The 23,494-nt window shown below is 36.1% G+C and overlaps 1 protein-coding gene across 3 annotated transcripts in view; it reads left to right on the top strand.

The window, feature by feature from the left end:
• Positions 1-23,149, top strand: part of Znf654 (zinc finger protein 654) — a 62,519-nt gene extending 39,370 nt beyond the window's left edge. Inside the window, exons 4-9 of one of the 3 annotated variants that reach the window (XM_021659660.2) lie at positions 7,392-7,527; positions 10,390-10,592; positions 11,171-11,310; positions 15,561-15,702; positions 16,842-19,143; positions 20,169-23,149. In XM_021659660.2, the coding sequence (XP_021515335.1) occupies positions 7,392-7,527; positions 10,390-10,592; positions 11,171-11,310; positions 15,561-15,702; positions 16,842-19,143; positions 20,169-20,176 (2,931 nt within the window). In that variant the 3' untranslated portion in view covers positions 20,177-23,149. The other 2 variants (XM_021659659.2, XM_060370617.1) reach the window with 2 other exon arrangements.
• The last annotated feature ends 345 nt before the right edge of the window (positions 23,150-23,494 follow it).

Raw genomic sequence — 23,494 nt, 5'->3', positions numbered from 1 at the left:
TGCTTTTGTGGTTCCTTATATTTTCTCTAAGTCCTCCAGTTCCAGGGTTTTCTCTATTGGTTCTAAAACTGTTTTTTTTTTTTTTTTTTGTCTTGCACCATTTCCTTCATCTGTTTTTTATTTCCTATCTTTCCATGATGTCCTTTTTTTTTTTTTTTTCATTTGTTTCCTCTCTTTATGCCTCTACTTGTGCCTCTACACATGCCTCTATTTGTTTGGCTATATTTGCCTGTATTTCTTTGAGATCCTTGTTTGTTTCCTCTTTATGTGTCTCTAATAACTTAGTAAGCATAGATTTGGGATAATTTTCCTGTATCTCTGATGAATTTGCAAATGCATTGATTTTGGGGGTTGCTTGTGAAGCCATGATATTCTGATTTTTGTTGGATGTGTTCTTACTCTGACCTGTAGTCATCTGCTTATCTGTAACCTTCACTGTTTGTTCCTGGAGTCTATACTTCAGACTGAGGCTGTCTGTTTCTGGTGTCTGGAGTATTCTTCAGGAAAATGAGAGAACTGGTTTGAGAGAGGGTGTTGGTGCTTCCGTTGTAGCTAAGGGAGGAAGGTCGCAGGAGCATGTGTGCAAGCACGGGTGTGTGCATGGAGGTGTGCCTTGAAGGATCGGGTGCTAGAGCGTGTAGATCCCTAGAAGGGTGGAATTAAGCACGGGAGAAGTTGCGGGTCCTGTCGCTGTCGCAGGTGCAACGCGCATGTGCAGGTGCCCTAAATAACTCAGTGACCTACAGGACTGTCATACTGTCCTTCTGGTATTCAGATCTGTCGGGGCTCCAGGAATTGTTTGCCTGGGCTACACTGGTAGACCCACAGATCAGGGGCCTCAGTGTTGAGAATGCTGTCTCAAGGATCCCTATGTTGCCCACAGTGGGGTGTGAGTGGGAGGGATCCAATGTCTGGCTGCTAGTGTAGAGGGACCCTGGATCTTGGGTTCTCCAAGCACTCACTTGAAGGCATACTCACACACTCCCAGGCCTAATCATAAAAAACAGGGGTTCCCCCTGTTCTCTAATATCATATTTGGGCCTGCAGCGGCAAATGAGAGTGTCGGAGATCTGTCAGCTCAGTGGTGTCCACTGTTTGGCTGCTGGGCAGAGAAAACAGTACTTGGAGTAGCCACCTCTGCTGTCTTAGTCACTGAGCATGGAGCATCCTGCTTGGGCTAGCCTCCACCCCACCACAGCCACAGACCTGGGAGGCCTGCCTCTGCAGTCTCAGTCATCCAGTGTGGAGGCTGGTGCTCAGGCAACCACTGCTGCCTCTGCCAAGTTAGGGAGACCCATGCTTGGGGCAGCAGCTGCTGCTGGTCGCTTCTGTGGAGCAGGTAGGCCCGTGCTTGAGACAAAGGGAAGTGCAGGGTGGTTGAATATTTGCCACTCTCAGTCTCTGGAAAAGTTCATGGATGACCTGGATCCAAACTGTCCTAGCTCATGGGTTATCCCTTCTTGCTCAGGAAGTCTCAGTGTATATGTTCTGGCTTCAGCTGCCCCTCCACTTATCAATTTCAGAGTTTTGGATCTTGTGGCCTTCAGATATGGTGCATACTGGTTGCTCTCATCTTGGACTCCTGTTTTAGTTATTTTCAAGTGCATCATGAAAAAGAATAAAGTAATTTCTTTTAAAAATATGTAACAAAACCCCTGCTCAGATATAGCCCATAGACTCAGTCTCCAAGTGGGGTCCATAGTAAGGGGAGCAAGGGCTATCCCTGGCATGAACTCAGTGGCAGGCTCTCTGATCACTTTTCCCTGTGAAGGTACAGCATTGTCAGGCCACAGAGAAAGACAATGCAGCCAGTCCTGATGAGACCTGCTAGGCTAGGGTCAGAGAGAAGAGGAGGAGGACCTCCCCTGTCAGTGGACTAAGGGAGCAGCCTAGGGGAAGAGGGAATGTGGGATTAGGAGGATATGAGGGAGGGGGCCAGCGCTGAAATACAAAGTGAATAAAAAAAAAATCACGTAATAGATAATAACTGGAGGCCTAATATTTGTGAGGTACCTTTCTAAGTACTAGAATTATTGGTGCCGAATAGAAGAAACAAAATAAAGATCCATATTAACCTCAAAAAAGGTAACAACTTTAAATTTTACAATTTTGCCATGTGATAACCAATGAAATTGTAATAATAAAATTGATAATAAGTAAATAATCTTTTAATTTTTTTCATCTCAAAGTACTTTAAAGAGTTTTGTTTTGGTTTTGGGTTTGGTTTTTTTGTTTTTGTTTTTTAAAGATGGTTTTATTATGCCAGCCTAGCTTCCAACTCTCTAAGTGGCCTGAGAGGTTTTTCAGCTTCTGAATCTCCTGTTGAACTAACAGTGCTGGGATTACAGGCACTAGTTTTATGTGGAGCTAAGGATTAAATTCAAGGCAAACATACTAAATCTTGATTTTACTGATGTGTGTGTTTTTTTTAAATAACCACAGTGAAGAGCATTTACATTTTTTACTTTCAATTGATATGGTAACTTACTTATGAAGAATTTGACATGTGATTTTGTAAATAAAAAGGTGCTCATGATGCCTTCATTTGCACAGATGTCTGTGAACTCTATTTTGATCAAAAAGTTAATGTTAAGAAGCATGCATGGAGATAACCTAGAACCCCTGCACAGATGTAGTCCATGGCAGTGTAGTGTCTAAGTGGGTCACATAGTAATGGGAAGAGGGACTGTCTCTGACATAATCTGATAGGCCTGTTCTTTGATCACCTCCCCTTGAGGGGAGAGCAGCCTTACCAGGCCACAGAACATGACAATGCAGCTACTCCTGATGTGATCTGATAGACTAAGATCAGAAGGAAGGAGAGGAGGACCTCCCCTATCAGTGGACTTGGGGAGGGGCATGTTTGAAGAAGGGGGCGGGATGGTGGGACCAGGAGGAGAGGAGGGAGGGGCTTAATGCAAAGTGAATAAACTGTAGTTAATAATAATAATTAAAAAAAGAGTAAGCAAAAAAAAAATACACTTTCTGTGTCTGGAGAGATGAGTTTGCAGTCAGGAGCACTTGCTGTGCTTCCAGTGGACCCAGTACCCACATGACAGCTTACAACCATCTGTAACTCCAAGTTCAAGGACTTTGATACTAACTACTGGCTTCCATGGACACTATACACATATGATGCACATACCTACATGATGGCTAAACATCCCAAATAAGATACATTCTTAAAGAAAAAAAAAAAAAGCTTGTGTGTGTTTATGCAAGCATGTTGTAAGGTGTGGGTGCTCACACTCATGCTCACATGCAAAGGACAGAGAGGAGGTTGTGTGTCCTTTATCACGCTTCATCTTATTTTTTGAGACAGGGTTTCTCACTGAACCTCAAGTTGACCATGTGAGCTAGTGTTCCTGGCCAGTGAGTTTCCTGAAGCTGCCTGTTTTCTGCATTCAACAATGTGGTTATAGGCATGCCTGATTTCTGTATCAGTGCTTAGGATCCAAACCCAGATTCTGCTGGTTACGTAGCAAGTGTTGTTACCCATTGAGTCATTTTCCCAGACCTGAATAAACTCCTGATAACCTAAATAAAATAAGATACTAACATTCTATACTCTCTTCATAATGTAATAATTAAGAGTGGATTGGTATAAATTTTTAATATTAAAAAGACAGTAATTAAATCTGTTATGGATTGAAGTAGGTAATAAAGACTTCTTGAGAAATGGGAATGTATAAATACAAAATATCAATCAGTCAATCAATCAATCAAATATTTGACTGTAGATAACACTGGCATTCGTAGAAGAAAGATGACAGGAGCAAATGGCACAGGAAAAATACAAGGTGAATTTGGAATGTTACAGATAAGGATGGAGAAAAGGATTTGTCATAATAGTTACTATGAGGGTAGGTGAGGTCTTAAATTTCTAAGCTGATGAAGGGGTCAAACTTATATGTAAAGATGCAAACACTGAATTACAGTTTGATAGATACATGTGGGCTTTAAAATGACAACCAGTTGAATAAGGAACAAAAAAGCTTACTTTAGAACAAAACATTAATCCCACATTACAATGGACTCTAAAAGAAAAGTAAGCAGAGTTGTGTTTCCTTCATAGCCCTGTCAAAGGCACAAGGTTGAAAGGAAATAGCTAAAGGAATTGTAATAAGCCCACTGCAGTAAGCAGCAGTAGTAAGCAGTTAAGGTAATGAAGTGTGTTAATATACATTCCTGGATTGTTTCAGAAACATTCTAAAAATATGTCTCATGCTTTCGGAGAGAAAACAATTCTTTGGTGCTGTACATTTGTTTCTTCTTATTCTAACTTTATAGGTGTTAGATTGAATATCATGCAAAAAAAGCAAAAAAGGGCAAAAAAAAAAAAGGGCCATTAATACTATTTAAAGAAAGGGACCTATTTTCATACTTATTTATTCACTTTTATTGTGTCTTTAAGATAGACCACAGTAAAATGTTTCAGTTCTGTTACCTATCTAGAGTTACTTTCCGTAGGAGTACCCTCTCAAGTTTAGCATACTGACAAAAGAAACACACACACACAAACATACCAGAAAACTCAAACTGATGGATTACACATTAAATGAAGAAGGGATAGTTTAAGATATATTCTACCAGATGCAGAGGATGTATTGTAATCCTAGCCAGGGTGGAATAAGAGGTAGGTTTGTTTGAATAGACATTTGGGAGCAGTTTGGCAAACATAGTAACACTTCTTTTCCACACACACACACACACACACACACACACACGTGTGTGTGCGTTCACATGCATGCACACCTCTAACTACTTCCTAAATTTTCTTGGGATAGTAGATATAAAGATTGTCAGAGCTTCCCCTGAAAAACTTTCAGTCATCTAACTAGGGGGCTTTGGAACTTCGCCCTTTCTTTCTCTCATGCCCTTCTCTCTCTCCCCTTCTTCCTCCCTCTCTGGAGTAGGGTTTAAATTGAATTTCTGCTTGTTTCTTAGGAAACTGACAGTATATACCAACATAAGCCTGAGTCCAGTTCTAAATTCTCTAGCCTAATTGGCAACGTTTGGTAATTCATGTACTCTTACATACACTCCCTCCCCCCATATCTTTTAATAATAAATGTTCTTTGAGAAAAAGCATGAATTATAATGCTCAGTCCTCTAGGTATTCTAAAATACATTATTTTAAACATGCACACATGCTTTTTAAAAATTGGGTAAAATACTGTCAGAAGTTAAAGCTAACATTTCATGAGTGTTTACTATGTGCAAGGTACTATTCCAAGAACCTTTTACTGCTGTATGTTATTATTTAATCCTTACACCAGTCTTAGAAAGTGGGCTCTTTTTAGTAGCCATGTTATAGACAAATTAATTGATAAGAGCACAGAGAAGTTAAGTAACTTGCCTACTCTAGGATTTTTTAAACTGTTTTAATTTAGGGAGACCCTTAAATAACACTTAGGAGGTTAGGAGGTAACTTATTTTCTAATGTTTAAACTTAAAGATTCTTTGAAATAATTATATAATATATGAAATAATTATACAATATATGTGTATATAATATACACATACATACATACATACACACCTATGTGTGTTTGTATGTGTGTGTGTGTGTGACTTTTTTGGTGTGGTGCACTCTTAGGTCCTGCTACCTGGGGAGGCTGAGGTGGGAGGACATGTTGAGCTGAGCAGCTTGAGACCAATCTGGGGAACAGGGACACTCTACCTTTTTAATTTCTCCCATCTTGCTTTATAATAAAATAAACTCTGAAGGTGACTCATTAGTGCAGTAGTAGTGCTAACTAGTGCTAACGAGTTTCATAAAATAAGCCCTCTTTATCTTTAACCACTAAGTGAAAATAGTACTTAGAAAATACTTTTTAGTAAAAAATGTAATGTTCAAATGACATAAAAGCATATTTTAATACATAGTATTAAAGTAACAGCCTCTGGGATTTTGTTAATTGATTATTCATCTAATAAGTAAAAAACTCCATACCTTTAAAAAATGCTGAAGTAGTCTGGAGAGATGGTTCAGAGGTTAAGAACACTGTCAGTTCTTCCAGAGGTCCTGAGTTCAATTTCCAGCAAGAACATGGTGGCTCACAACCTTCTATACAGAGATCTTAGGCTGTCTTTTGGCATGCAGATATACATGCAGACAGAGCACTCACCAACATTGAATGAATGAATGAATGAATGAATGAATGAATGAATGAATGAAGAAATCGTTAGCTGGGCATGGTGACACACTCCTGTAATCACAGCACTCGGGGAGGCAGAGGCCTCTGTGAGTTGGAGGAGAGGAAGGACTACACAGAGATCTACTCTGTCTCCAAAAATCAAACATAAACAAATAAATGAATAAATAAATATCCTGAAATAGTATTTATAAGATGCTAAGGTCTTTCTGCAGGTATTTTGTAAGTACAGAAAAGACTTCTGGCTGTTGTGCTTTTATTGTGATACAGCATTCAAATATATTCAGATACTGCCAGCTTCATTATCATCTTTTACTTTAGGGTTCAAGCTCAGCCTACTTTTTAAAAGTAAATTTACTAGGTCTTAGTTCATGTTTCAAAATTCTAAGACTAAATTTCCCAGACTTTTAAAACTCTTAGTGTATAATGAAGCAGGAAGACAGTCCAACAAGTAAGCAAATGATGTAAGCAAATATCTAAAGCCATTCTATCAAACTCAAAAGATTAAGTAAACCAATGTCATTCCTTTACAAATGTCACAACATAATGAAAGACAATTTAAAAAGCACTGTATATATCTAAAAGCAGAAGATGGAGAGTATTAATTACTACTGATTTTATTAATACATCATTATCTACAACCTGATACAAACTGCTCCTGTTGCAGATTTGATTTCTTTCCTCAGCCTGTTTCTTCATCTACTAATAACAAAGCTCATTTCCAAACAAAGGGAAGTGAAGTTTTCTGTTTTGAAACCTGTTACTGCAGCTTAGATTTGGCATAAGTTCAGAGCAGAGCAAAGGACTTATGTTCCTGTGCTTAGAGAGTGTACATTCAGAGCAGCACCTCCCCTTAGACTCTTGCCTGTCATTGTTAACAGGAACCTTTTGAATTCTTTTGTAAACTTAACACATCACTTAATTTTCAGCTTTTTGCAACCTGGCTCTTTCCCTACAAGTGATTCACCTGTAAGTTTTTTCTCTTTGGTTACGTTTTATCCCTGTTTTAATGGGATTTTCTCAGCCCAGTCATACATATCTGTGTAACCTTTGGCATTAAGCCTATTTGTTACTAGTGGGGTTTTGCTACCCTACTTAGGTTGCAGTGGTACCCTTTTCTCTTTTATAATTGAGTAGCTGTCATGTGGCCATCAGCCACTTTATAAACAATGACAATCAAGTAGTTTTTAATCCCTTTAAATTCACAAAGCCCAAATGATTTTTCTCTCCTAGGAATGCCAGAATCACCTCCGCAGATATGGAAATGTGAATCTGGAACTGGTGACTCGAATCATTAGAGATGGTGGCCCATGGGAAGATCCAGTGTTGCAAGCTGTTCTTAAAGCCCAACCGACATCTCAGGAGATAGGTACTTCAGGAGAGTCAACACCAAAACCATTTCTTTTCTAACTTGGCCCAAAGTGCTTCTTGATACCAGCTTTGTTACATGTCTTTCTAGTAATGGTACTATGGCTGTTTACATGTTTACTGGGTGTTACAGAGAGTTTGTTTTTGGCCTTTCGGTTATATTTTAAAATCTATTTAAGTAGGAACACTTTTCTTTCTTTCTTTTTTCTTTTTTTTTTTTTTTTAAGGCCCAATCCAAACCTTTTTATTAAAATAACAGGCAGAAGTCGGTCACAGTGTTGGGCTTTTAAGCCCAGCACTCTGGGAAGTAGAGGCAGGTGGATCTCTGGGATGTAGAGGCCAGTCTGGTCTACAAATCGAGTCTAGCACAGCTAAGGCTGCACAGAGAAACCCTGTCTCAAAACGAACAAATGACAATGACAAAAAACAAACAAACAAACAAAAAGCCACACAGACTATCCATTGTATATGAGTTCTCCTGTGAATGTTGGAACTCTGAATTTTTTTTATCCCCATTACTATAGTAATATATTATTATGTCTGTATTCTGTAGTTAGTCCAATGTCCAGTGCACAGTCGCTGCTTGGTGCTGACTGAATGATGACATGAATTAATTAAATGATTAAGTAAATTTCAATTATAATAGAACAGCATTTCCCAAACTAATAAAATTTTGTGTCATCTTCTCATTACTTGCATCCTTCTTTGACATTAGCCCCTGTCATACAGGTCCACAGTGGACTCTAGTGAACCAAAGTTTCTTATTGAAGGAGGAATATTATTGAAGCTCTGTTCTCTACTCCTACCTGTTAATCCTTTAGTTTCCCATATTATTCAAATGTCCCGAGTTCTAGAACATGTGGATCACGAAAACTTAGGATGTAAGTTTAACAATAGTGTTTGAGCACCAAAATGTACAATGTATTTTGAAATTGTGGAGTTTATAAGAAAGCCAAAGAGAACAGACAAGCTCTTCCAACTTGTGGACAGTTTAACTAGTTTGTGTTGAACATGTTAGAATATTCCCATTTGCACCAGGTTAAGAGGTAGACTGTGTGGAGAAGGAAAGTATGATGCTGGCTTAAGAGCAAACCACCATTATACCCCGAGTGGATAATCCACAGGAAATAGGGGGAGCTCTTGCTTGATGTGTGGATCTTGGAAAGGGCTTAGAAAGTCAAAGACGGACACAGGTGTAACTGAGGAGAAAGACTTACTTATTGAGGAAAATTGTAGTAAAGAAAAGTCATCATTAGAGGAAAGAAGGAAATGTGGTCAGAGAAGATAGGGTGTAGCATTAAGGAAAAGGATCCAGGCAGTCCTGATGAAACTTGATAAGCTATGGACAGATGGCAGGGGAAGATAACTCCCCCCTTTCAGTGGACTAGGGGAAGAGGATAGGGCAGAAGAGTGTGGGAGGGTGGGACTAGGAGGAACTGAAGGAAGGGGCTACAATCGAGATATACAATGAGTAAATTACAAAAAAAAATTTAAGGCAAATAAATAAATACAAAAAGAAAGAAAGAAAGGAAAAGTAAGAAAGCTACAAATGGAAGAAGGCAGGAGGTAGCTTGATGACTCATAAGGTAAAGGTACTTACTGCACATGCTTGATAATCTGAGTGCCACATGAGGGCACGCACGTGACATACAAACACACACACATATACCAATAATTTTTATTTATTTATTATTTTTTTATTTTTTAAGAGGGCAGGAGAGAAGAAAGTTCATTAGGCTTCTAAGGGGCTGTTCAGGCTTCTTTGAGTAGGAGGAAGAACAGACATATTGTTAGCTGAGGTGAAGGCTGATGGCCTCTTCAGGTTGGGAATCACATTAAAATAATGAATATTTCTTTTATAACTGCACTAGCATTCCTCACTTTAGACAAAGGTTCTCTAGAGCCTCATTAATATAGATGACTCTTCTCTTCGTAGTAGTCATTATGATAAAGTTCAGACTGAATTTTATTTGTGCATGAACTCCAAGCCAGTGTTTACTTACCATACATTTTAAACAGAAGTATAAGAAAAAATGTTAAAGTCAAAATAAAATATAGTTCATCAGCACTTCCGTAGCTTCTGATGGAATGTAAATACTTGAAAATTGTTTGGATTTAAAATTCATAAACTAGAGGTTCCACTTTGTTCTCTATAACTTATAATTTGTCATTAGGCAAGTAATTTAATCTCTAAAATGAATAGCATAGTACTAAAATGAATATCATAAGGTTGTTGTTAGGCTCAAATAAACTTACACAGTTAAGTGTGTTTGTATATTATGAAAATGAAAGTAAGCATAAATTAGTAATTATCCTTGGTGATACATGAACACATTAATAGGCCTCGTTGGTACAACTTTGCATTAATTTTATCAAATATTTATTCATGATTCAGCTTTTTCATTAACTTAGCTAACATTCTTTACAGTTAATCTGATTTAAAGTGGTTTTAATATACTAATTTAGCATATGGTCTTTTGTAATAATGAAAATATTGTACAACTAGAAGCAAAAGTGTGTAATTTTAGACTAGAGAAACATTTTAGACTTGTTAATTGAAACATTGTAATGTATTGATGAACTAAATGGACATTTGATTTTTTTTCCTCTAATACAAGTTTTAATTCTAATTTTTACCCTTTTTTAGACTTAAGAAGAAATCAGCTAGAATTTCATTAGCACTGTTTGGAAGTTTTATTTTTCATTTATCAGCCATGTTACATGACTGTTCTTTTTAAAAATAAAAGTTTTATTGAACATGTTATTTAAATAATCTAATTAGATTAGATGTTTTAGTTGTAAAGTTTCAAACAAGAAAGTTTGGATACTTTTGACAATAATAATGTTTTCTTTTTTAATATAGTGAACAAATATTTAAGTTCCGAAAACCCACTGTTCTTTGAACTACGTGCCAGATACCTAATTGCCTGTGAACGCATACCTGAAGCAATGGCTCTTATAAAATCTTGTATAAATCACCCTGAAATGAGTAAAGACTTGTACTTCCATCAAGCACTCTTCACCTGCCTGTTTATGTCACCTGTAGAAGATCAGCTGTTCCGGGAGGTATTATTTGAGACTACTTTTTCCTATAACCATTTTAACCTTACTAAAACCAAAATCAAATAACACCAAAATCAAATAAAGGAAAACTTCACTGTTACTGAATTTCTTTTGCAGTAATAACAAAGATTTAGAGATCACACTATTTAAATGTGTTCTCTTGTGACTGTTTCTTAAGTTCATGTGAATTAGTCAGAATCTGATATTAACAAATAATTGAATCAACAATATATAATTGCTAGATTTTTGGTATGATACAGAAGTTAAATAAAAACTTAGAAACAATATGATTTTTGTTTCTTAAAGTGCAAAGAAGTTACTTATGTTTCTTTTGCTTTTCATTGTAAATGAAGGAATTCTTTCCTAACCTGACTCTTACTTACCCATATACCTAGTGACCTTGCAAGTACTTGTGAAATACGGGTGCTATACTCTAAATTATAAAAGTATTTCAGAACACTTTGTAATTGTAAAACACAGTAGAAATCTACTGGTACTTGCAAGTGTTTTAAACAGTAACTGCAATTAGATGTTTATACATTTTTAATGATTAGAACTGACTCTTCCTTTCCTCTTAATAGCATTTGTTGAAAACTGACTGTAAGAGTGGAATCGATATCATCTGTAACGCTGAAAAAGAGGGCAAGACTTTGCTAGCCTTACAACTCTGTGAATCCTTTCTTATTCCACAGCTCCAGAATGGGGACATGTACTACATATGGTAAGTGTTTTTGATGCATAAATTGAAATGAAAAATGGTGAACAGAAGATTGGTTAATAGAGTTTGGACTTTATATTTTCCTTATAGTTGTGTGAAAGTGTTCGATTACTTAAAAAAAGGTTTATTTTTTTATTTGTGTGTATATGCCTGTGAATGCAAATGCCATCAGGGGCCAGAAGAGGGCATCAGATCCTTTGGAGCTGGAGTTGACAGTGTGTTTGTGAGCTGTCCAATGCTAGAAACTGAACTAGGGTTTTCTATAAGAGCAGTTCAAGCTCTTACCCAACGAACCATCTCTTCAGACCCTTCAATTACTTTTGTTTATTTTTTTAAAGTTATGCTAAAAACTTATTTTAGGACAGGTATGTATTTTGTTTAACAAGTCCCACCCCATCCCCAATTTAACAAAGACAAAAGGGAAATCTTTTATGAGCTAAGATTAAACAAAACAAAACTTTTGAGTGCAAAAAAAAAATGTCCATTTTAAAATATATTATTTTGGAACAAGTTGGGAAACATAAGTTCATTTGTAAAATATTAAATGGATTATCTACCTTATGGTTTTTAGCTATCATTTTGTTTTAAAATCTATTGCAAAGTCAGGCCATATCTTCTTGAATATAATTGGTCTATTCTCTTTCTTTATCTCCCTTTTATAAAAACACTCCGTATTTAAAATGTTCACCATCATCTTTCATCTCACTTCATGTGTACACTTTATCTTTATAAATTCTTCAAGAGGCTTTTAGGAATATTATAGGTACCATATTATCTGGATGGGGCAATAGTTTACTTACAGAATTGTTGCCTGGCATCGGTGAAACAACAGTAACAGACCAAAAATAAAATAAAATACCCCAGATTATCAGGTAACCAAATTTTGCTAAATAAATGTTATTTCTTGGTATCTTTTTTTTCATTTTTTCATATTAATTACAGTTTATTCACTTTGTATCCCAGCTATAGCCCCTTCCCTCATTCCCTCCCTGTCCACCCTCCCTCCCTCGTCTCCTCCCAAGTCTTGCTCCAAGTCCACTGATAGGGGAGGTCCTCCTCCTCTTCATTTGACCCTAGCCTATCAGGTATCATCAGGACTGGCAGCATTGTCTTTTTCTGTGGCCTGGTAAGGTTGCTCCCCCCTCAGGAGGAGGTGATCAAAGAGCTAGCCATGGCAGAAAGAGCCCTGTTCCCCTTACTAGGAACCCACTTGGAGAATGAGCTGCCATGGGATACATCTGTGCAGGGGTTCCAGGTTATCTCCATGCATGGTCTTTGGTTAGAGTATCAGTCTCAGAAAAGACCCTTGGGCCCAGATTTCTTGGTTCTGTTGCTCTCCTTATGGAGCTCCTGTCCTTTCCAGGTCTTTCTGTCTTTTCCTTCTTAAGATTTCCTGCACTGTGTCCAATGTTTGGTTATGGGCCTCAGCATCTGCTTTAATACACTGCTGGCTACATCTTTCAGAGGCCCTCTGTGGTAGGCTCATATCTTGTTTCCTCCCTCTTCCAATGTCCATCCTGTTTGCTTTTCTGAGTGAGGATTGATCATCCTACTCAGGGTCATCCTTCTTGCTTAGCTTCTTTAGGTGTACAGATTTTAGTATGTTTATCCTGTATTATATATCTAATATCCACTTACAAGTGAGTATATACCATGTGTATCTTTCTGCTTCATGGGTGTTTTACTCAGGATGATCTTTTCTAGTTCCCACCTGCAAATTTCATGATTTCCTTATTTTTAATTGCTGAGTAGTATTCCATTGTGTAAATGTACCACAATTTCTGTATCCCTTCCTCAGTTGAGGGACATCTGGGTTATTGCTAGGTTCTGGCTATTACAGATAAAGCTGCTACCAACATGGTTGATCAAATGCTTGAGTGTATTTCAGATAGAAGTGGTGTAGCTGGATCTTGAGAAAGCACTATTCCTAATTGTCTGAGAAAGCGTCAGATTGATTGGTTGTACAAGTTTACATTCCTCAATGCAATTACCATCAAAATACCAACACAATTCTTTACAGACCTTGAAAGAACCATTCTCAGTTTCATATGAAAAACAAAAAATCCAGAATTGCCAAAACAATCCTATACAACAACAGATCATCTGGATGTATCTCCATCCCTGATCTCAAGCTGTACTACAAAGCATAGTAATAAAAACTGTATGGCACTGGCATAGAAACAGAATGGTGCATCAGTGGAACCGAATAGAAGACCCAGAAATAAACCCACACATCTAAGGATACTTGATTTTTGACAAAGAAGCCAAACCATACAGTGGAAAAATAGACAGCATCTTCAACACATGGTGATGGTCTAATTGGATGTCTATGTGTAGAAAAATGCAAATAGACCCATATTTATCACCCTGCACAAAACTCAGTCAAAGTGTATCAAAGAACTCAACAAAAAACCAGACACACTAATTGTGTTAGAAGAAAAAGTGGGGAAGAGCATTGAACTCATTGCCACAGTAGACAAGTTCCTGAACAGAACACCAACAGCACAGACTCTAAGATCAACAATCAATAAATGGGACCTCATGGAACTGAAAAGCTTCTGTAAAGCAAAGGACACTGTCCTACAGACTGGGAAAAGACCTTCACCAACCCTATATCTGACAGAGGGCTAAGATCCAGGATATATAAAGAACTCAAGAAGTTAAAAGGCAATAAATTAAGCAATCCAATTAAAAAATGGGGTACAGAGCAAAACAGAGAATTCTCTATAGAGGAATATCGAATGGCAGAGAAACACTTAAAAGAAATGTTCAAAGTCCTTACTCATCAGGGAAATGCAAATCAAAACGACCCTGAGATTTCACCTTCTATCCATCAGAATGGCTAATTAAAAAGTTAAGTGACAATACATGCTGGAAGTGATGTGGAGAAAGGGGAACCCTCCTTCATTGCTGGTGGGAATGTAAACTTGTATTTCTTGCTATCTTAAAGGTTATATAGATCCAGAGTACTTCTTGATACCATATTTGCTACATTTCTCTTTAGTGTAGTTACATTTATGTGATATTAAAGGGTAACACCCTCTTATGAAGAAAGCCCAGTGTCCTGTGAGCCTAAGTCTACTTGCATGTGCTGGGCTCAAAAGACATGCACAGTAAATCTATTTTGAAAAAAAGAAAAACTCACCACCAACTATTTTAGTAGTTCCAAATTACAATGCTTTGTATAACTTCTAGGGCAGATTTTGTAGATGCTAAGTTCCTAAAGTACTGTATCTGTATATATGAGTTACATCTTATGCTTTCATTTTACTTCAAAACCCACTATTTGTCTTTGATCACCCTTAGCCATGTATTAGAAAGGAATCTATCTGTGAAATACTTCAAGTACTCTATAGTTTGTCTGTTCGAAAGTATTGTATGTTAACAGAAAAGCAAATAATCTAAAGATAATGTAAATGATACAGTTTTAAAATCAGCACTATAATATGCTTACATTTTAAAATTACTTTTAGTATCTTTACAAAATGAAAATATTCTAAAATACAGGTTTCTAAATTTGGAAATACTATGTTCACTGCACTAGTTGTCAGTGGGATGTGGGAAAATGAAGCCAAAAAATAAGGTGGACTAAAATCTCATGCAACAAACAGCCATCTTTATTTAGAGCACCAAACAATTTATACTCTGAGGGTTAAGAGGAATCACATAAGTAAAGTGTAGAATCACAAAGGCAAGCTACAAGGGCAGATGTGGCAAAAACTTTTTTTTTCCATAGAGACATATAGCCAAATAACGATAGCCATTTGTAATAAATAATTGTACATAAACTCACCCTGATCCACTATAACTGTTGGTGGTACCACAACATTACAAGAACAAGTCTGTGTTTTTGAAGAAACTAATGTCACAAGACTTGATTTTTGGAGTTTCTCACAGCATTCAGAGTTCTCACATGACTCTATTCTTGGATGGTATTCTGACAGTAATATGCTAAATGTCAAAGTGTGTGTTTTAAGGTTATAGCATCAGTATTTAGAGCTACTTCGATTCAACACTATAGATTCTTAGGGATGCCAGCATATTACTGGATGTCATTACTATCAATACAAAATAATGTCATTTTAATTTTTCTCTTTTAACTTCTATTAATCTCAAAGGTAGCACAGATAGCATGCACATTTATAACTACTTTATGTATATCTTAGCTAGGACAGTATAGGATTTCGGAAAAGAAACTAATATTTGTACTTGAATAAACTAGTTTTTGATACATGTTTTTTTCTCATTTACAGGGAGTTGATTTTCATATGGAGTAAACTACAGCTTAAATCTAATCCTTCAAAACAAGTGTTTGTAGATCAGTGTTACCAACTTTTAAGAACAGCAACTAATGTGAGAGTCATATTTCCTTTCATGAAAATCATTAAAGATGAGGTAAATATATTTATCCTCTCAGTTTTTAGATTTTAAAGCTGCATTCTCTGTCAAACTCTTTTCTCTCCAGCTTCCAACATTTACAGTGAAATTTTTATCACCATGAAGTAGAGGGAAAGCCAGTCTATTGTCACTTAATTTGAGAAGAATTCCTTCCACATGAAACATAGTTCTTATGACTATGCAACTTTATCATTTATACCACTGTAAATCTTGTTTTTGGATATTCATCTACAAATGATCTGATCATACCCACTGACTGTCTCAGAAAGTCTTAATTGATAGTAAAATTATATGTAGTTAAGTGGGGTTACCGTACTATAAGAGACTAAGAGGACGTGAGGCTTGCCAATGGTTACTCTTTCCTATAATCCATAACGTATATAGGTAGTATATATGCACATTCCATTATGATTTCTTGCTCTGTTCAAATATATTGATTATTCCAACCTGTTCAAATAAGTATTGATTATTCCAATTTTTGGTTTGTTTCTGTGAATCATTAAAAAATTCTGCATTAAATGCTAATATAATTATCATTAATAGAAGTAAAGGTGGACTAATTTTTTTCATACAATTTCCAGTAGACTTATTATTCTTATACTTTATTAGATTTGATGATGCCCCCTTTCATATTTGAATAACTGTAAAGTACTTGCCTGGTATGTATAATAATAACAAGAACAATAATACCACTATAAGTATGCCATTATCATTATTATAAGTATGACAAAATTTTCATGTATTTTAAGACATAATTTAATTACTTCTTGGCATCTATTTGAAATGATATGTGTTAGCTCTTCTGTGAGAAAATGGGAATTATCCCTCCAGGAAGCCTAGACTTGAAAGAAATTCTTAACAAAGTTTGCAAACACTTTATGCTGTAGTTATTGGGTCTTCTCATACTTGGAAATTAAATGTATACACTTATTAGGTTATTCTCATTTAACAAAAGGTCTATGTTATATAAGAGTAGAACAAACACAATTACTGAAGTGATTGTATTTGCTTTGGAAATTCTTTCCACACTTAGAATACTATTTCAGAAAGTTTGGAGTTGTATTCAAAATGCTACAGCAGATAGTATAATGATTTCTTAAGTTATATTTAGTAGGAATTTTATTTTGTTTTTCTAGGTTGAAGAAGAAGGCTTACAAATTTGTGTTGAGATATGTGGTTGTGCTCTCCAGCTTGATCTTCATGATGATCCTGAAACAAAATGTCTAATTTATAAAACAATTGCACACTTTTTGCCAAATGATCTAGAGATTGTCAGGGTTTGTGCTCTTTCAGTATTTTTTCTTGAGCGTTCCTTAGAGGCCTACCACACAGTTGAAGAGCTTTACAGACGTCCAGATGAAGAGTATAGTGAAGGCACAAGTACTGTTCAAAATCGTGTTCGTTTTGAATTACTTCCAATTTTGAAAAAGGGATTGTTTTTTGATCCTGAGTTTTGGAACTTTGTAATGATTAAGAAAAACTGTGTGGCATTACTGCGTGATAAATCAGCAGTGAAACTTCTAAATGAAAATACACTGGAAAATTCTGCAAGTAGTCTAAAAAAGACAGTGGAACAGCAGAGTGTGGATGAAGGGCTTGACACACTCACAGATCAGAGCACTGGAGAGACTGACCCTGATGATGTGTCTGGAGTGCAGCCTAAAGGTCCTGTTAATGCGAAGAGAAGCCTCACTGCTCTTAACACCTCCAAAGCGGATCACAGTGTCCCAAGGCATCGGTGCATGTTATGTAACAAGGAATTTCTTGGTGGCCACATTGTAAGGCATGCCCAGGCTCATCAGAAAAAAGGCAGTTTTTCATGTGTGATATGTGGTAGGAAATTTAGGAACAGAGGACTTATGCAGAAACATTTAAAAAATCATGTTAAGAAGATCCAGAGACAGCAGATTGCTACAGCACAACAGGATAATCCAGAAGTTACCACCTTGGAAGAAATAAATGGTTCCAAATCTTCCATTTCCTTTGAAAATGGGAATTCAAATTCTAAGGGCTTAGAAATAGAGACATTGACTGCTTCCAGTGATGGAAACAAAGAGGTCATCCGTGAACACAGGGCTGAATTCATTAAAATTCCCGCTGGTATATCAGAGAATACTATTGAAAATGGCAGACCAGACACTTCTTTCAATAATATCTCAGAATCTTTACCTCAGTGTGATGATGACTATGAGGAAGAAGAGAATGAAGATGATTATGAAGATGATTATGACCTGAATCAAGAAACATCAGTACTTCATAAAATCAATGGGACTATGTGCCATCCAAAAGATGTATATGCTACAGACCAGGAAGGCAACTTCAAGTGCCCTGCTCTTGGCTGTGTAAGGATATTTAAAAGAATTGGATTTCTAAATATGCATGCAAGGACTATGCATCCAACTGATTTAAATGTGCGGCAAACTGTAATGAAGTGGAGCAAAGGAAAATGCAAATTTTGCCAAAGGCAGTTTGAGGATTCTCAACATTTTATAGATCACCTTAATAGACACAGCTATCCAAATGTGTACTTTTGTTTGCATTTTAATTGCAATGAGTCGTTTAAGCTGCCCTTCCAGCTTGCCCAGCATACAAAAAGTCACAGGATATTTCAAGCTCAATGTAGTTTTCCAGAATGCCATGAGCTTTTTGAAGATCTTCCTCTGTTATATGAACATGAAGCCCAGCATTACTTAAGCAAAACACCAGAGTCATCTGCTCAAACAATTGAAGCAGTTTCTAATCATCAGGAAATAGGCTCATCTAGTAATGAGAACTTAATAGTTTATCAGCCAATTTCTTCTAGCAAATCAAGGAAAGATTCTACAGAACCAAAGACATGTATAGACACTATGGAAAAGAAAACAGACAGTTTAGTTCAGAATGGAAATGAACATTCTGATGGTACTGTTTCAAATATAAGCTTGATAGACCAAAAGATGCCTGCCATAGAGCCAAATCCTGAAAATAGTCATAGTACCAGTGATTTAGTCAATGGACATAGTGAAATAGAGCAAACACCATTAGTTGCATCAGATTCTACCCTGAAAATAGATTTAAACAGAAACAGGACAGAAAATGGTTCTATTTTACCCAGTGTTGTACCACAAGAACACAGTGCCCTGTCAGTATCTCAGGCACCATCCAAACCAAATCTTACAAGTGACCATACGTCATATGGCTTAATTGTAACAAAGCCATATGTCAGACCTTTGCCTCCCAGTTACCTTGATGAACGATACCTTAGTATGCCAAAACGCAGAAAATTTCTGACTGATCGAGTAGATGCGTGTTCTGACCAAGATAACACGTGTAAAAAACCAGTGAAAAGATTACGATGTGGCAAATGCCTGACCACCTACTGTAATGCAGAAGCACTTGAGGCTCACCTTGCACAAAAGAAATGTCAGACACTCTTTGGATTTGATTCAGATGATGAAAGTAAGTCTTCTGTGTTTTCAGTAGCTCTATTTGTAGAAATAGAAAGATACCATCAATATAGCCATGTTTATATTTGTGCAAATAAAACCATTAGTATCTATGTAGCCCAGATGATAAAGCATTATTCTACACATTTCCTTTAAATCCACAACCATTATGAGGTGAAATTAAAGTCCTTGTTTTTAGAGTAAGCAATAAATTCACACGTAGTTTGCGTAGACTTATGAACTTGCGGAAGCTGGGATTCAAGAGTTTTTATTCTTTCCTCCTACTTTTCCTGCTATATTATACTTTCTCTACTAATGGTGACTTTTCTTCATTCTTAGTTTCACATAATAGAAGTTGTAGAAACAGTAACTTTCATCAGTATGGTAGAATATGAAACAAGTGAAACTTAAGTTGCTGTTAAAAATAAAAGTAAAGAGCCTGGGGTAGTGGCTCAGCAGAGAAAATACTTTTTGTGCACTGGTAAGGACTAGACTTCAGATACCCAGCACCCATGTAAATGCTGTGCCAGCATAGTGCATTGCCTGCAATCTGAGCATGCTGGAAGCTCAGATAAGATCCTCACGCAGTCTGGCTAGCTAGAGTAGCAGAATCTCTGAGCTTTGGGTTCCAATGAGAGCTTTCTTTGATGAGGTTCATCAAGAAAGATAACCGGACCAGGCATGTGGTGTATGCCTTTAATCCCAATACTCAGGAGACAGAGGCAGGTAGATCTCTGTGAGTTTGAGGCAAGCCTGGTCTACAAAGTGAGTCCAGGACAGCCAGGGCTATACAGAGAAACCCTGTCTTGAAAAACAGACAACAACAACAACAAAAAACAACCAACAAATGAAGATAACATCAATTTCTAATTTCCACATGCATCTAGACACATGCCCACACACAAACATGCATACATATACATGTACAGCAGAAAGTATATACACATATAAGCACGCGCACACACACACCAGAAATATAAGGCTTGCTTTTCTACTATAATCTATGAAATTCGAATTAAAACATATTTTATTTTACAGGTGCCTGATAATGTCTCAGAAAGATCTGTTGATCATGCAGTAGTGTAAAAAAAACAAAAAAACAAAAAACAAACAAAAAAAAAGCACTACAAGAAAATGCATCATCAGTTTGCTATTTCCCTGATGGCCTTAATTTTAGAGTGGTCTCGGATTACTAAAGAAAAGACAAAGCACATTATTTTCTGGAATGAACTTGCAGAGGAGATGTGCCGGCTTAGACTCCAAAAGGGTTATAAAACTCCCAAAGTACCAGTTATCCAGGAAACCACACTTTTTCAACGTTTATGGTGATTAATAGCAGCATGTTCAGTTTTGCTTTATGTGAAAATACATTTGGGTAACTAGTCAGAAGTAAAAACCAGCTATGGCCTTACTGAAGAAAGGAAGAACTTGATTCATTATAAGATAAAGTGGAGGGGGGAGCTGGTTTACAATAAACAATGTAAAACATTCTGAAAATGGAATTTGTTTTCTTGTCATGCATATTCATTACGTCTTCCCTTCTGGTCAAACATATTTTAAAGACTTTTCATTGCTCTTTAGTTTGTGATATACTTTAGAAGCTGATACATAGAAATAAAGCTTAATTTATCATCATGCTATCTACTAAAGATTGTAACTTGTTTCCACATGATTAAGTAGACAGTTCAAGTTCAGTGAATGGCATGCCACCTTTGAAAAATAAAAATAAAACAAAAACAGTGCTTGGCTGAAGCTCTTGATAAGAACCTTCAACAATTCCACTTTTGTAATGTCAAGTAGATATTTAAAAGGCAGCAGTGTTAAGTAGAAAAGTAACATCAGTTACTTTAGGGGGCTGTGAGAAGAATCTAAGACCACACTGCATGGTAGATAGTTGAAGGATAACACTGAATTGAAAAATGTGAATAATGGTAAAAGCACACTGGACTATTTCTATCTGTACATAATATTAGGACATTGCTTGATGATTCATAGTAAAGTCCTTTAGACATTAGTGTGAGTTATCTAAGTATGGTCCTATGAAAATAATTGGCTTAAAAGTATGTCAGTTAAGAATCAGATCAAGAGTTCCATTTTATTCAGTTAGGAGAATTAATTCCAAAGTAAGCCATACTAATGTACTTTTTTCACTAGTGATGAATTTGACCTGCATAGTAATTCTTATATCGAAGGGGAAGTATTTACACCAAAATCTGCACAACAGGAGTACAGTAAGAGATACATTAATGCATTATTGTTCTTGGTGACCACTAATTTTCCTAAGAAAGACTAACTTATTAAATTATTAAAACAAATATTTTACAGATTTAAAAAAATCCTCTAGATATTTCCCAACTGTGTATTATTAAAAGGAAGATGCTTGAAGAACTTCTTTACCTAATATATTAGTCTAAAGTGAGATAAAAGAGAATACAAATACAGTACATCACTGTCAATTGAGTTATTCCACCGTGGCTTTGTGTAAAGCAGACAATCTCATTCCTCACATTACAAAATTTAGAAACATGGCTTCTTGAACAAGGTTAGAAAAATGGAACGTACTTTCAGGGTGGCATCGAGACTTAAAAATTATGTTTTCCAAGAATGCTGTTTCAGAGGATTTTTTTTTAAGTTCTGAATTTTATTATTTACTTCCATGGGCATTTGCAACTATGCAATGATGGTTACTAGCCTATTCCAATCAAATTTAAGTTTGTTTTAGTTTTGTTATGTAGCCTACATTAGGCTGTGGAATTTATATGCAGATAACAAATAAGTACAACTCGTAAGTTTTAAATCCTATAAGTTCAACACAAGATGTTTTCCCTATCTCCTGACAATAAAAATGTAATAGTTGACTTTTATTTTAGTTCATATTGAAAGTACATCCTGTAATAAAAATTTTGTTTGGAAACTGGTTCATTTGTACCATGAATTTTTGGGGGGAACATAATTTCTGCTTTGTACACATTCTAGTTAATACTAACATTTTACCAGTTTTTAACTTTACTTTTTACATGTTGTGACTACTGATATAGATGTAAATCCACAAAGTGATACATATTCATGAATTTTGAAGTTTGTGCAAAGATGTGTAAACAAATTCCACCTGCTATTTTGTCTTTAAGCTTAATTTGAAGGTTTTCTTTTTGATTTGTGTTGCTAGGAGAAATTTTTCTTATAAAATGGTTCATATATAATCAAACCAAAATGTCATGTAAAATTCTGTTTGACAACATTTTTCTAACTTGTTTGTAAACTTCTCAGTTTTACCTGTTGAAGGAATTTCTGCATTTTATTATGATTTTCCACCACAACATTCTGCTTTTGTGCAAACTTCCAGCAGTTCTGATTTGGGATTTAGAAGAAAAAGAAGCTGTATTTACTTACACTCTTTTCCTTCTCCTTTCTTCTCTACTTTTGTTTTGAGGATATATGGACCAAGTTTCAAATCTTTGTTTAAAAAAAAAAAGATTACATGTGTCAGTGAGGTCAAGAAAGTGTAGACTGAATTCTTGCTGCTCAGACACAAAAGATGCACAGGAGGCATTCTCCGTGGACAAGGACACTGGTACTTTGGGCTCTAGCCATATTCATTTTTTAAAAAGCACCACATATAACAAAAACATAATTTATATCATTGATCTGTGATTGTTTTCAAATCACACTGAACGTCTAGCTGTACTTTCATGTTTGGTTTAATATTGTTGTATGAATGAAAAGCCTAAGAGGGATGATAGTGTTTATTTTTTAATTTATTTGGTACTGTCAAACACCTTTTCAGAATGAGCAAATGCTGCATATGCATTTTGGAATTGTTATGTGAAAGCTATTACAGATTCAGCAAGAAGGGAAATTTGTGCTTCCTTGTTGAACATTAAATTATTTTCCTTTGCATTTTATAAAAGTACAAATTAAAACTGAGCCATTAAACTGCAATAAATCAACAATAGTGTCTCATTTCAAGAACTTTTTTGTATTGTACATAGATTTGTTCAATAAAACGTCCTTGTTGATAATGCAAGTGTTCAATTTTATGTAGTATACTGATTTCAAGAATTCAGTGTATTTAATTAAATGACATTTTTATGCCTCATAAAAGAGTGGGGAAAAAAAGGATGGGAAGCTTTTTGAAACATGGTAGGAAATGATGCAAGTAGACTTTTTGTTGTTAAGTCTGTATATAATGGTAAGAGTTAATAGAGGGAGATGAAAAGGTGACTCATAGGTTTGTAGAGTTCCGGATGCTCTTCTGAAGGACTTAGGTTCAGTTCCCAGTACCCACATGGCAGCTCACAACTGTTTAACTCTAGTTCCAGTGGATTTAACACCCTCTTCTTGGCTAGGCACCTCGCTCAAATGGA

The sequence above is a fragment of the Meriones unguiculatus genome, chromosome 17 (genome assembly GCF_030254825.1).
Source record: "Meriones unguiculatus strain TT.TT164.6M chromosome 17, Bangor_MerUng_6.1, whole genome shotgun sequence".
Classification (NCBI taxonomy): Eukaryota; Metazoa; Chordata; class Mammalia; order Rodentia; family Muridae; genus Meriones; species Meriones unguiculatus.
Note: the sequence above shows the minus strand (reverse complement) of the source record. Positions and strands in the feature narration are given on the sequence as shown.